The 16,360-nt window shown below is 41.9% G+C and overlaps 1 protein-coding gene across 13 annotated transcripts in view; it reads right to left on the bottom strand.

Moving 5' to 3' along the window:
- Mapk10 (mitogen activated protein kinase 10) overlaps positions 1-16,360 on the bottom strand; it is a 276,187-nt gene that overhangs the window by 98,870 nt on the left and 160,957 nt on the right. For all 13 annotated transcript variants that reach the window (NM_012806.2, NM_001270556.1, NM_001318190.1 and 10 more), the window contains 1 exon segment: positions 14,864-15,033. In NM_012806.2, coding sequence (NP_036938.2) covers positions 14,864-14,985 — 122 coding nt within the window. In that variant the 5' untranslated portion in view covers positions 14,986-15,033.

Raw genomic sequence — 16,360 nt, 5'->3', positions numbered from 1 at the left:
ATACATGTGGAGGCCAGAGATCGACAGTGGGCCTCTGTGGCCCTCCACTTTGTTTGCTGAGACAGGATCTTGGCTGGTGAGCAAGGCCCTGGGATCCTGTGTCTGCCAAAGCACCAGGGACATGGACACAGGACACAAGCTCAGCTTGCACATAGATGCTGGTGCTCCAAACTCAGGTCCTCATACACATACGCAGCAAGCAGTTTAACCAGGAAACCCTCTCTCCACCCACATGTGTACTTCCTCTTGTATTTTCTTTAACGGTGAGTATGAATAACTTCCGTTGTTAGTGTTTTGTTCATTGATTCAGCCTAGCCATCCTGAATCCAAAAATGTTCACTGCGCAAAGCACTAATAGATCTGATCCCGACTTTACACTGTAGCTGTGAAATTGGTACTCGGGTGCGATTCTCCAAACTTCGGATGCTAATGGTACCTATCCTGTGTTGGTGACCATGTTCTCTCCCCGCCTCTCTGCCCTGGATGCGGAGTTTGAAAATAAGGACAATCCTTCCATTTTCCCTGAAATGACTCTTTAGAGTATACTGTGTGTTGGATGTCATCAGATCAAGTTGAAATTAGTATGGCATTCAATAAATGGTTTGAAATATCAATTTTGTTATTACCAGCTCATTCTTTAGAAAGTCCAATGGCATAACTATTATATGTATTACACTAACATTTATATACAACAGCATCCGTTAATAGATCTAATGATAGATTCTGAGTGAGTTTTATTAATTAACGCATTAATACCTCTAAATAACCATGAAATAACATGAATAACCATGTCATTAATTTAATATATACATGTGTTGCTAAAGCATGTTATAGGAAACAATTCAAGATTTAAGATGTTTCCATTATGTACCAAGCATTTTCAAAATCTTGTAAACATACTCTGAACACAAATCCTAATTCTGATAAAATCACCCTGTAGCAACAAGCATTAAATAGCAATAAAGTATAAATAATTGCAAAGAGACGCTGCAGCAGCACAGGTGAGGAAGCAGTCAGTTGCGCTGAGCCATGGGGAAGGTGAGAGAGGGGTAAGAGAAAAGATTCTTGCAGATGAAACTGGAATAGAAGCTCACCCCAGGAAAAAGGAGGCACATCGCGCACAGCCAAGTAGAGAACAGAATGGCTTTCAGAAGGGATATCCAGGAAGCTGAATGGAGACACCTACATCTCAGCTCCCATGGAACCAAAATAGATGGATGGGTGGATGGGTGGGTGGATGGATGGATGGATAGATAGATAGATAGATAGATAGATAGATAGATAGATAGATAGAAGATACATACATACATACATACATACACAGATACATAGATAGATAGATAGATAGATAGATAGATAGATAGATAGATGATAGATAGGTAGATGATAGATAGATAGTAGATAGATGACAGATGACAGAGATATAGATGACAGATGATAGATGATAGATAAATGATTGAGAGATGATTGATAGATGATAGACAAATAGATAGATGATAGATAGATAGATGATAGATAAATAGATGATAGATAGATAGATTATATATAGATGATAGATAGATAGATAGATAGATAGATAGATAGATAGATGATAGATAGGTAGATGATAGATAGATAGTAGATAGATGACAGATGACAGAGATATAGATGACAGATGATAGATGATAGATAAATGATTGAGAGATGATTGATAGATGATAGACAAATAGATAGATGATAGATAGATAGATGATAGATAAATAGATGATAGATAGATAGATTATATATAGATGATAGATAGATAGATAGATAGATAGATAGATAGATAGATAGATAGATAGATGATAGATAGGTAGATGAAGACAGACAGATAGACCAGAGGGACAGAAATGTGACACACACCACAACTTGCTCTTGACCAGGACATCAAAAGCACAGAATGGATAAAGGACAGCCTGTGCAACAGATGGGGTACAGGATTCAAAGTTGACTCTCATTTCTCATCTTGTGCAATGGTAAACAAACTCAAATACATCAAACAGATGGAGTAGAGGGTTCAAACTCACCCCTTAGTTCTCACCATGTGCAGTGGTAAACTGAAGTACACCAAAAGCCTAAATGTAAGACCAGCAACTGCCATTACTGGAAGAAATACACGTGTCAACATACAGACAATGGCGACAGATTTCCGAATCAGATCTCCAAAGCAAAGCAAAGACAACACACGACAAGGGGGATCGAATCAGAGCACGAAGATCTGCACAGCAAAGGAAGCAATTCATGGGGGGTGGGGTACAGACTGGAAAATCCATCTAGCTCCACTCACCAGGCGGGGGCAGAGAGGTAGCATGCAGAGCACACAAGGAACCAGAAAGAAACTTTAAAACAACCCAATTTTAAAATGAAGAAGATCCGGGTGGATGTATCTCAAATGAATAAATGCAAACAGACAATAAATAAATGGGAAGACTTAGTAATATTAGCTCTTAGGGCATGCAAATAAAATCAAAACTATCACTAAATCCCATCTCATTCCAGTTGTAGCAACCATTACCAAATTAATTCAGGGTCGGGGGCACCCGGGCTGAGGAGGTAACATCATCCATAAATGTCTATAAGGTGATTGCATGAGAAGCTGGTTCCTATGACCAGCATCTACATTAGAAACAAACAAGGAAAAACAAAGAAACACTGGCAGAGCCAAGGCTCACAAGGGCCTGGGAGCTCACACGCCAGCTAGTCTAGCCTAGGAAGTGAGCCCCGAGTCCCAGGAGAGACCCTGGAGTTGAGGATGACTAATGAAAAACTACCATAAACATGCAAGGCAAAGCACAAGTGTGTAGTCTCCGAACCTGTGGAAGGAGATGTGAGGTAGAGACAGGAGAATGCTGGAAACTGCTTGGGTACATAGCCTGGTGTACATCATGGGAAAACATCAGAGACTGCCTCAACCAAGATGCAAAGTGAAGACCCATACCCAGGGTTGTCCTCTGACCTCCACAAGGGCGGCATGGCAAGCTCATGCTTGCTTGCATTAGTATACAAGAAGGTGTATACACACACACACACACACACACACACACGACACATACATACACACACAGACACACACAAAAGACACATACACACAGACACACACAAAAGACACACACACAGACACACACACAAAAGATACATACACACACACAAAAGACACATACACACAAACACACACACAAAAGACACATACACAAAAGACACATACACACACAGACACACAAGACACACACACACAGGGGGACAGGGTGGGGGTGGCAGCTGGGGGAAGAGAAACAAACAAAATATACTACTCATGGGAAATAAAACCTGAGCTTGGCCTCTGGCCTCCACACTCACATGCATACATGCATGCACAAGTTCACACGTAAACATTCAGATACACACATGTACACATACATGAACAGTCAATAATAACACATGAATAAAGTCAACACAAAACTAAACAATGCTCATAAGGATGTGGGAAAGGGGAACCATCCCCAATGGTGAGAATCAAAGTTAGCAAGTCACAGGAGTGACAGCCGATCCAACCATATGCTTCTAGACATGTATTGAAGCAGATCAATGGGCACAGTGAAGAACTACTGCAGACGCATATTTACCAGGGCGTTATTTCCTCAGTAGCTAAACTGAGGAATCAAACTAAGTGCCCCTCAAGAGAGCCATGGAGAAAGGAAATGTGGTATACACATGGTGGTATATTAGTCAGCAAAGAATAAAATCTCAGGGATTGCAGTGGAATAGACACTGGAAAATACAGTATGTTAAGGGAAGTAATCCAAGCACACACACACACACACACACACGCACACACACCAGTATTTTCTTTTCTCTCACACATGGAAACAAACATTAGCCTGAAAGTGAAATCTTCATAACCTAAGGCTCAGAAGTATGTGGAGATTAGAGAGCAGAAGAGAGATGGACAGATGGATGGATGGATGGATGGATGGATGGATGGATGGACGGACGGATGGACGGACGGATGGATGAGCATAACTGATGCATGCTGTGTGCATGACTGGAGATAACACTAGATCCCAGGAAACATGTTCATTTGTGTTCCTTTTGAATAGAACCATAAGTTCTTCGGCAGATAGTATATTTGGGGAAAAGTGCTAGTATGTTGTTCTACAGAATTAGAAACTGTTCTGCCAAGGAACTTTCCTCTGTAGGCAGTGTGGAAGCCAGGGCTGGGTATCAGTCAATCATCCGAACCACTGGGGATGGCACTCCACCCGGACACTCCCAGCCTCCAGCCTACGACGGTAGCAAACCCCTATGAGCTGACAAAGTCTAAATGATGTGGCTGAGCTATGAGCGATTCCTAAGTAAGACATTCACAGTGAACGGCAAGCTTGAGTAGACCACAAATCCATGTATGAAATACCAGCGGAATTCAGGCATAACAGAAGAGAAAGGCCCGAGGAAGAAGACCATTTTACAAATGCAATATTGAAAGAGCAATGAAAAATAGCCATCAAGAGAGAGAGACCTAATGCCTGACCATGGGGATGGTGGGAAATCAGGGAGCAGTGAGCTTCAACCCCAGCTAACACTGCCAGCCACTTAGCAGCCAACAACATTCATGACACTTGTCTCTAGGTGTTCATGTCTCCCCTCTTGCCTGGTTCTTGACATCTGCCTCCAAATCTCTTTTGGATTCAGAAAAAATGTCTGATATCCATATCTGTTTTGCTAGCTCCCTCCTGTGGTTTGAAGGTGGCCCGTTCTCCAGGAGCCCTAGTGTTCTCCAGTCGGTAACGCCCTCCCTCAGATGGGAGCCTCAGCGAGCAGGTGGGTCACTGTCTGCATCTTAGTCCAGCCCCACTTCTGGTCCACACTCTGCTTCCTGAATACAAGCAGCCATCTTACCTCCCTGCCTTCATGCCTTCCTCATCATGGTGGACTATCTCCCTTCTCAAATGGAGAGCCACAATAAACTGTTCCTTCCTGATGTTGCTTTTATTACAACCGCAAGCTAACTAATACACTCCTGATCCACATCTTTGCCCTTTGCAACTTTGGCTTTCCGGTCATTTAACGAGGAAGGCCGGCATCTGTTATTACTGGCTGCAACCTAAGCCAGGCAATAAGACTGAAAACTGACTCATATTGGCTACTACCTAACGCCTGGTGTTAGAACCTGAAGACCCCTGTGTCTGTGCTTCTTCTAGCTTTATCCTCAGACGAAATAACCAGGAAGTGTCACACATGCTGTCCCTCACAGTTCTGTTCCAAACACAGGCAAACTTTGAAAGTCACCATTTTGAAATTCAAAGGAACTAAGAATTAACAATTTGATGGTGGGAGGACCGATCTTGTCTGACGATCCCACTGCACCTGGAATCCAGTAAAGCACAAGCTGCCAGGGCGCTCCCGAGAGGAATTTTCTTGATGGTGTCCTTTGAAGCAGGAAATGTAGGCGACTCCTTTGGTGGCATCCCAGATTAAGGGGCGCAGCAGGAGGACACTGCGCTCTGCCTGCTTGCCCTCCGGGTGACACGTTCATTCATTCTAGCACTGTGACCTTGGTTTCATGACACAGAACCAACTTCTTCGAGAATCCCATGTAGTTGAAGATCAGCAGCTCTCCGGGAACCCTCAGGCCCTCAGCTCCGAACCAGCAGTGCTGAGACATCCAGCCTTGCAGACTAAGCAACTACCGGATTCTCGGCCTTTCCAGTGTACTTATATAGAATAAATAAATCTTCCTTTAAAAAGAGAAGGAAGATGTTAAATTCATATCATCTTATCAAGAGCCTAGAGTAGGAAACAAAAAAAGAGTGACAGAAAGGTCTTTTAGGGTCTAACGAAATCTAAAGGACTTATTTTTAGATGACACTTTGCAGAGAAGTCTTCTTCTATAGGCGGGAGGGAGGAAGCTACAGTTGATTTTATACAGAGATAGGAGGGAAGGGGATCACAGACATAGTCGGTCAGCCATCCGGGGCACTCTTCATGGGGGACACGCTGAGCACAGAAGGCTGCAGATGACATCGAAGAAAGAAAATTGTAGAGTGCACTTGCCTTAGGCCATATGCTTTCTTTTACAAGAAGCAGGTAAGGCCTTCTGCACATAATGGAGTGAGAAAATGGGATTAGGAGCTCACAGGAAACTTGTAAAGGGGTTGTAATGGCCGCCATGGGAAATGGGATAGGAAGCGGAGGAGACACGTAAGCGAAAGGGTTGCTAAGCAAGAACAGGAACCCAGCTGAGGATGAAGCTCATAAACCCATAACGGAGAAAATCAGTGTGGTTATATGACACTCAGCTGGCTTAGCCTTCCAGCAGGAGAGGGCAGCCAGCCAACCGTGCTGATCTGGGTGAGAGCTCGAAGAACAGGGCTACAGTCGGAACAGGGAAGAGGAGGAAACAACATTCATGAAGTACATTATTAATCCTCACGGAGCCAAAGTTAGGTGGGAAAACAATAGCAGGTGAGCGATGGCCTCAGACCAAAGGAAGGCCCTGACAGACACTTGACAGAGTCCTTGAAGAGACACTGAGAGGAACGGGGTGGGAAGGAGGGGGAGCTCCCAGGAAGAGAGGGGATAATGTCAGCTTGACAACAGTGTGATTTGTAATTTTCCCCTCTTCCTCCTTTCCACCTTCGTGGGACTCCCAAACCCTGTGGCCGAGACCTGTTCAGCACACTAATCTATTATCGATTGCATCTGTTAACCTACCCTTGTTGTCCAGTTTACGGTTTTGCTAGGCAAATTTCCTTTCCTTTGAAATCCGAAGTCCATCCGTTTTTAGCCACTTGTCTACCTCATAGTCTGCCGTCTGGGGTGAACCCTAAGAAAGGGTTTTTGGTTTTGTTTTACTTCGCTCTTTTACGTTTTTATAAATATACTTGGGGTTTGAGCCACCTTGATTGAGAGTGCATTTTTGATTTTTATGAATGGACACAATTAAATCCTTTGTGTAAGACATTTTAGTAGCAAAGATAAGACTATAGTTAAACAAGAGCACAGTTCTGAGCATCAGTAAGTATATGTCAGAAACTAAAAGAAGCCTTCGTCCAGTGACCTGGGCAAGCGCCTTTTCTGATGGTGACTCGAACTGTACCATGGTAGACAGGCGCTTAACATGCAACGATCGAAGGCTGAATTCATAGCTTGTGACGGTGAATGGGAAGCGCTTGACAGGGTCGAATATTTTAAATAAATTTAAATTCCACTGCAGGTGAGGATGTGAATCGGAGATGAGCGCAGATTGCAGGCAAGGGGAACGCTGGAGCTGTCGGAGCGCCTTCCAAACTGAAAGATGTCTCAGCTCCCGCAGTCAAATCCTAGATGAGCAAGACAGGCCGGTGTTGTAAACGGTGACATCTGGAACGGGCCAGAGGCAGGCTCTGCATGAAGATGGGGGATAGCCTCTTCCCTCCGAACTTTCCACAAAGACCCTTCCAGCACCACTCTCTATAGGGGCATCGCTCATAAGCCCACAGCTGCTCTTCTTTAAAACAAACACGCCTTGTCTGCAGGGGGACAGGGCAGGCCTTCTGAAGCGGTCAGAGCAAGGACGATTGCCTTCTGCTACTCAGCTTAATCCACGCACACCGGTGAAGCTGTGTCCCTCCCGTAAGGAACTTCGGGTTTTCTAAGATAAACTGGATTAGCGTGGAGGTTATCATACATGTGTTGTATGTATACCTATGTTAAATATTACATATAATGAATGCACATGAATCCTAAGATTTACTCATGATCTCTGCATCAGAGAAAGGAGCAAGGTGACCACACAGCGACTTGATATTTTAGAGACGAGGGTCTTTCTTTCGATGACTCTAGAAGACAGGGAGGGGCTTATGAAGCAAGAATTTATGTCAATTAACCACTCCATCTCAGGGACTGAAACAGAATTTATAAATAAGTACAAAATTATTAACTAATTGTCTCTTCTGACAGAGACATTGGTATTCACCCCAATAAGTGATTTCGAAGGAACTCAGATATCTGTAAGTGAATAGTTATTTACGGTAATACAAAGGATTACTCTTCACTTCTACCATAAAATAATGTGTTTAGGCTACAAATTCTTGTTAAGTTTTAACCCTAAGAATATAAATTAATTAGAATTAACTGAAGAATGAGAGAATTTGGAATACTTGTTCATTACATACCTTAAACCCAAATGTAAATTTTTTTGATACTATAACTACCAACTCCATAAATATCACCTGTTATTTTGACATTATATATTTACACATATCAACTCACATACTATAGCCAACACAAGACCATCGGTATTATATATAATATTTTATACGTATGTATATTTCCTCCTAAGCACTCTTCCCTGAAACTTCTACCTATTGTTTCTCGGTGTACTACATTTTCTCCGCGAAAGCAAGAATTGTTGTTTGCAAGTCTTATTCATTGATCGGGAAAATTATAAGTAGATATTTAAAGTCAGACTTAGACAAGGGGGACAAAAAGAACGGCCAAACAGAAGAAAAAAATAAGACATCTGTCTATTCTCTTTCACTTAGGTCCCACTGCGTGAAACCTCTCACGGGTCTGGAGGCACTATCTGAAGCTCAGTGCGCCTGATTTCAAGAAGACTGCAGCTGAAGGTCTGGGTTGCAAAATGAGTAGGAAATCGTGAAGGCAGAATGCACTGCTGTTGCGCATGCAAATGAGGGAGTAATCACTTCCCAGGTCAAGGGCTAAACATAAATGTGTGATGAAAGCCCAGTCACTTAGGGTAATGGCTCATTAGAGGCTGGGAGAAGTGCGCCAAGGGAGTGTAAGCAGTGCCTCCTGAGACCCAATAAAATCACCTGGGAACGCTGAGCAAGTCTCCCTCCTGTTACTCAGGAAGTTGGGGGCTCTCACCCATCAACCCCATCACCATAACACGGCCCCACTCAAATTCTGACCTTAAAGATGATTTTCTTGGTCTGTGTACATTTGTAAATAATTCCGTAATTTAATTTGTTTGTTACTCGTTTGTTTTTTTTTTTTTTTCCAAGGCAAGGTCTCATGTCACTCTGGCTGTCCCAGAACTTGATCTGTAGACTTGACTGGCCTTGAACTTACAGAGATCCACCTGCCTCTCTGCCTCTGCCTCCCAAATGCTGGTATGTGCTACCATGCCCAGCTGTGCCAATGTCTGTGACCTGTGTGTTGTAAATAAGACTGGTCAATAAAGGCTCAAGTTCAAAAGCAGGGAGAAGCACCTCAGGCGAGTTCTTATCAGACTGATCCACGGAGTGTCAGTCAAGTCGTTTCTTTCTTTCTTTTTTTTTTTCTTTTCTTTTTTCTTTTTTTCGGAGCTGGGGACCGAACCCAGGGCCTTGCGCTCCCTAGGCAAGCGCTTTTCCGCTGAGCTAAATCCCCAACCCGCAAGTAGATTCTTTAACTCCATATCTAGAACATGAGGATTTTTCTTGTTTTAATTTTCTATTATATATATATATATATATCACACATATATATGTATATATATACATATATTTATTACATATATATACATATATATATATATATATATATATATATATATATATATATACCTACCTTCCTCAAATCTTCTTAAAGTCTTGACAATTTTATGGTTGTTTGGGTATTCATGTAACTAGCTCAAAACACTCCTGCAACCCTCTCCCGAAGACTGGAAAACGCTGACATAGTTTGCTCATTGACTCCTGAATGCTGTTCTTAAGGCTCATCCCAGGTTGCTTCATGATTTCCCACCATACAGAGATTAAGACTTTGGTCAGCAGTAAAGTCTGAAAGCCACCGTAGTCATTACTTCTTTTGAAGAAATTTTAGCATTGCTTTGACCCCTGGTATTAAATCAATAATAAGGCAGCTGAAGGAGGAGGAGAAAGTGTGAAAATAAGGAGCAAGTGTCAGACAACTGGAACAGGGTAGAGGAGACTCCATTTCAAGCAAACACAGGGGCTGGGGGCATGGTGGCAAAGTGTCTGTATACCTACATTTACAGTGAAAAAGCAGAGTTCATGTTGGACACACACACACACACACACACACACACACACACACATACACACATGTGCATATACACTTTTGTGGTGGCACAGTGGAAACTTTATGACATCTCTTTTCAAACTGGTTCCTCCGTGTTTTATTCCTGTTCCAAAGTAAAGTTAGTCTAAATAAATGAACAGTCCGTTTCTTAACTTTATGTTTTCTTCAGAGACACAGTCAGATCCAGACCCCAGTTCTAACCAGTCTCTATATTCAGAATTATATGGAATATTTAAGACAACCTACGCATGTAACTGTTATCCTGAACATGGGGATAGTCTGTGGACTCCACGGGCAGGCCTGGCTATAGACACGTGCTGGGTGGGAAGGAGCTCATTGTCTACAAAAGGAAATAGACGAGAAATTAAATGAAGAAAAGTTGGAAGGGAGAGCAACTGAAGACTAGATATGGCATAAACAGTGTCAGACTCACGTTAGAACTAAACAAAGATATTGCAGGGTTTAGATTGAGAAGGCATAAGGAAGAGAAGTAGCTCTGCCTGCAGCATTTACACACACACAGAAGAGCAAAGCCTGGCATTGTCCCCTTTCAGGCCTGCATTGCCCCCTTTGCTGAAATGAAGATGCTCCCCTCCTCCCCAGCTAGAGGCAAAAGAACCAAGAACCTCAGGAAATGCCAAGGCTTCCATTTTGAAATGCAGGTGGTGTTTTTGTTTGATTTGTTTTGGGTTTTTGTTCTTGTTGCTGTTGCTTTGTTTCGTCTTTCTGATAAATTTGTCCTAAAAATGAGTTTAAAAATCTTACTCATGGGAAGTTTTGAGTCAGGAGAGTATGGTTGAGTGCGAAAGATCAGGGGAACCTGGAGTAAAGGCAGAGAGAAGGCAGTAGACTAAGATAGACTGCAAAAGCCTGGATGGCACCACTGTTTCTTACAAAGATACACTCTAGAGTTCATGAAGATGGTCTGTGGGTCACCATAATCCTAAAACTCATGTCCCCGCTTCGATGTTTAATACGCTGTTGAGATAAGCAATACATTGAGTTGTATGCAAGACTCCCCATACTAGATAGAGTATTGGAGCAACTGAGTACCAAAGGCCCACATGAGACAAATTATTCAAAGAGTCTGCACTATAGCATAGGCACTTTATACAGTTGAGCTGTTCAGGAAACTCTGTCTTGGCTCTGGCCCTTCTCCCTTCTCCCTTCTCCCTTCTCCCGCCACTGGAAGAGAATCTTTCTCTAATAAATTGTCTGAAGTTCTGCTGCATCGTGGTTTTTCTGTCCAACTCCTTGTTCTAGGACAGAAGTAACCAGAACCCCTTCAAGGGCTCCAACAAAACTCAATGTCCCCAGTATCAACTCCGTTATCGACATCTCTTATCAAGCTCTAGTTAAGATCAAGGATCATTTACATCCCATAGAAAGGAAGGAAAGCATCCAGATATTCCATGAAACACATTGTAACAATATGTTCGAATATGATACATTGTAACAATCTTAGAACATGATACACTGTAACAATCTTAGAACAGGATACATTGTGACAATCTTATAACAGGATACATTGTAACGATCTTAGAATAGGATTGCCAAGTCTTCCGATGATGATCTGAAACCTTATCAAGCTAAATGCTACTCTGACCTGTCAGGGCTTCATCAAAGGTCTACCTATTTCTTGTTACTGGCAGTCCTCACTTTCCATGACAGATTTATTGGAAGGGAAAAAAATTAAACTATTAGAGCTATGAATCTTAATGAGAAAACCTTCCTTGTGTGAATATTCTACAGTTCTTCATCAATCTGCTAAGAAGCACTGTCCTCACCCCAAACTTCAATAAGTTTGGGGTATTAGCAGCAATTATCTTTCATTTTTTTATTATTTTGCTATGCTGTGTGCATGAGTGTTCTGCCTGTGTATATGTCTGTGCACCGCACGTGTGCCTAGTGTCCACAGAGGCCAGAAGAGGGCATTTGGTTCCCTGAAACTGAAGCTGTAGATAATTGTAAACTACCACGTGTCTGCTGGGAATTGAACCCAGGTCCTCTGGATGAGCAGCCAATACTCTTCATGTTGGAATCTTAACTGCCCTGGATACATGAGTACCACTGCCACAGCTGTCACAGAACAACTACTTAAGTGATATATTTACTGTCTTACAACTCTGTACATGAGGAGCCCTGTGGGCACTTCACAGACTAGACCCAAGGTGGTGGAAAACAGAGTTTCTCCATGGGGTCCTAGAAAAGAACCTGCTTCTTTCCATTTGGGGTGTTGGCAGCCTCCAGTTCCCTGAGTTGAGACTAATGTCTCCACTGGCACTAAGCCATTTCCAGCTCCCCAAAGCCAGCCCCATTCCTTGGCTCATGGCCCCACTTGTTACACTGTCAAAGTCTGCCATGTGGCCAGTTTCCAGTGTTTCAAATCCCCTCCTCGCCCTTTCTAATTCCAGGGCTCTGATTGCTCTCTGTCTCCTTTTGTCCTTTTAAGAGCTCCACTGATTATGTTGTTCCCACCTGGATACGTCAGCATAGCCCGAGAGGACTCTTAGCCACACCCTCTGATTCTCCCTGTGTCCCATCAGGCCACATATCTCAGGACCCTGGGGATGATTGGCAGACATCTTTGAAAGCCAACAATGCTGCTGCCACTCTATTAAAATATTTTGTACTAGCAAGAGGTTGCCTTATACATGAGCCATAAAAATAGACAAATAAAAAATGCTGTAAATGCTTATTACCTTTTTATCTCTTTCAATGCTTTCGAAAATAAATGTTTAACCCATTGTTTAAAAATGCCGAAAAATTGTTCCATTTGTAATGTGATGGAAAAATGGAAGTTTAGCAGGTGACTTTCTCTAGCAGCCACCATGTGTTTGGCGGGTGTGATGTAAGTGCTAGTGACTGGGCTCAGGGAGTATACCCAGAATGCACCGCACTCGCTCCAGCCACTGCAGACGCTGAAGTAAGCCAGCCAGTGTAATGGAGTGACCAGACTTCAAGTGAATCAAGAGATGTGCAATGAACATTTGGAAAACAGTAAAAACTACCCATTGAAATGCAATTTCCACAATTTTTCCCTTTTTTTTTTTTAGATATTCGTGTCCTTTTATTATTGTATTTTTCCTATTTAAAACAATTTTTAAACTTGAATACATTTTATCATATTCTTTCCCTCCGCCAGTCTTTCCAGATCCCCTCCCTTCCTGCTCTAGCATATCTTGCAGTTATAATGAGGCCCACATATCTCTAATTTATCAATCCTTGTTAATACAAGAGCATCTCCAGAGTTATAACTGTATGAATAGGGGCTGCAGAGATGGCTCAGAGGTTAAGAGCACTGAATGCTCTTCCATAGGACTTGAGTTCAATTCCCAGCAACCACATGGTGGCTCACAACCATCTATAGTGGGACTGATGCCCTCTTCTGGTGTGTCTGAAGATAGCTACAGTGTACGCATATACATTAAGTAATAAATAAATCTTTAAAAAAATTATAAAAAATAAATGTATGAATAATGTTTAAAATTTTTAAAAATCCATGTAGCATTCATTGCCTTTACTCATCCCATGCTGCGTATTTCTGTTCTCCTCGGACATAAAAAGTAATATATCAGTTATTTAAACAATAAAATATATCAAGTTGATAAATGTCCTTTATAAAATATACATATCTAAATATATTGAGAGTGCATATACTAAAATTTTACTAACTGATATCAATAATCAAAATTGAAATTTATTATGCCAATAAGTATACTATATATATTTAGCTAATGCGTTGCATACTAAAATGATTCAGATGAGTATTTGTCAATTAAAACGGTGTTAGTTTTTCACTAGCTTCACGATGCTGAATTCACATGCAGGTGAATTCAGTTTAATCACTCCAGCATAACAAGAAAGAAAAACTGCTTACTAAGGAGCCAAGGAAAGGTTAAGCAAATACGTTTTAAAGATATTAAAGGTGTGTGTGTGTGTGTGTGTGTGTGTGTGTGTGTGTGTGTGTGTGTGTGTGTGTATGTGGGGGGGTATTATATGTACCATGTGTATGCATGCAGGAGAACATGGAGGCCACAAGAGGGCGATGAATCTTCTGGAACTGGAATTACAGGCAGTTGTATGCTGCCAAGAGCCCCTAAGCAAACATATTTTATACTACCTTCTACATAGTTAACTTAATTGTGAACATTGAACTTTGTCTTGGTTGAGGTCTATTGCTTTATTAAAACACCGTGGCAAAGGCAATGGGGGGGGATTTTTATTTCACCTTATCCTTCCAAGTCACACTCCCTCATGGAGCAGAGGCCATGGAGGGGTGCTGCTTACTGGCTCGCTCCCCATGGCCTGCTCAGCCTGCTTTCTTACAGCACCCAGAGCCCTAGCCTAGGAGTGGCACTGGGCCCACCCACATCAGTCATCTGTTAAGATAGCACCCCACAAGATTGCCAAAGGCCCGTTTGGTGGGGCATTGTATCAGTTGAGGCTGCCCCTCCCCAAATGAGTCTTGGCTATTTGGCAGAAAACTCACCAGTACAAACTTTAATAGTCACAGAGAGAGCTCACTCATCTCTCTTAAATGCGTTGGGGATCTAACTGCCCCTGTCTTGTTCTTGCTGTGAAATACGCACATAAACTTTTCAGAATATGGCAGCAACAGCAAAAACCCTCTCATCCTCCGGGTCTATTTCTTCCCTTGTGTTGTAATGTTTGATTTCTTGTGATAGGAGGCTGTATATTGTTAATGAGTGGAGAAACAAATGGTGCTGATAATTTTATATTTTCAATGTATGTATCTCGCCCGATATTTATCGCTTTGGCCCCTGTAGATGAGGATAGCATGCTCTCTTCAAATGTGGATCGAATCCATCCTACTTACCAAACTATTCCCTGAGCCCCAGAGCCGATCGGCTTCAGGTTCTGGTAGCGCTTTAGAACTGTGAAGGTTGAGTCTCCCACTTCCACACTGTAGAACTGGTTATCTACCTTGCTTTTGCTCATGTTGTAATGTTTGGCAACAGAAGACACATCCACGTGTTTGTCGAATCCCTGTCAAGAAGAACAATGAAACAAGAGGAGCAGTTCAGTGTCGATGGACACAGAGAAGAGAAAAGTCTTTTCTTCCAATGGTTACAAATATCTGGCCATCTGGCATCTAGTCCACCAATCTCACACAGGAAAAAAAAACCTGTGTGGAGCCCTGCCAGTTTACTTAAAGGAAATTAACCTTAAAATGCAAACGATGTCTTCTTCATATCGACATTCGAGGCCTGGAAACACAGACCCTGTGACATAGAGTCTCCCCAGCCAATCCCCCAATGCCTGTTTCAAACAGTAAGAGAGGTGGTGCCGTGATCACCTCTCCCCTTTTAGGTAAAAAAATACTGAGACGATAGCTGAGATACTTAAGGATTCAAGAAAATGAGAAAAGTGTCCCCTCGTCATAGGAGGAAGGATAAAGATGGTATCTGTGATCCTTTCCTCAAAAAGAGCCGAGGCCAAAAAGAAACATGCAGGTTCATTTCCTCTCATTAATACCCAAACTACTACTACCCTTATTCAGTGCTAAAAACACCAGATCGATGATTCCACCTTGTTCAAAACTCCATGACGGTCTGTTTTGCGGATGCTTACGTTTTACATGGACTGGCTTTTGCCTCTCCTGCTTATCTATGGAGAAGTTCATGTGTCAGCCATCTTTGGTAGTTAAAGAGTTATCCTTTAAAAAAAAAAAGTCTGGCTTTCTTACTAAATAAAGATTAAATAAAGCCAAATGAAGATTCAACATTCAATACTTTTCATCTGCAAGATTAATACGGGATGACTGACGCCTGCCTGATGTGACGTTTGTTGTGTTCTGTCCCTTTGTTGCACTCCTTAATATTTGTAATATCATAAAATCCATAGCACAAATTAGCTTCATCGACTCCAGATGCCAAGTGGTGGTCCTGAAGTACTGCATTTGTATCTAATCACATGTGTGTAATAATCAAATAATCACATGTATATCGATCATATATATGTACTAATCATACATGTACACTAACCACAAATGTGTACTAATCACATGTATGTACTAATCACTGGTGTGTAATAATCACATGTATGTAATAATCACATGTGTATACTAATAACATATATGTACTAACCACACATGTGTACTAATCACAGTATATACTAATCACATGTGTGTACTAATCACTGTGTGTAATAATTACATGTATGTAATAATTGCATGTGTATACTAATACACATATATACTGGTTAGAACATATTTACTAACCAGTTAGCACATGTGTACTAATCAGTGTATACTAGTCACAAGTGCATCTAATCACATGCGTGTACTAATCACATGTGTGTACTTACCACATGT

The sequence above is a fragment of the Rattus norvegicus genome, chromosome 14 (assembly GCF_021556685.1).
Source record: "Rattus norvegicus strain SHRSP/BbbUtx chromosome 14, alternate assembly SHRSP_T2T, whole genome shotgun sequence".
NCBI lineage: Eukaryota > Metazoa > Chordata > Mammalia > Rodentia > Muridae > Rattus > Rattus norvegicus.
Note: the sequence above shows the minus strand (reverse complement) of the source record. Positions and strands in the feature narration are given on the sequence as shown.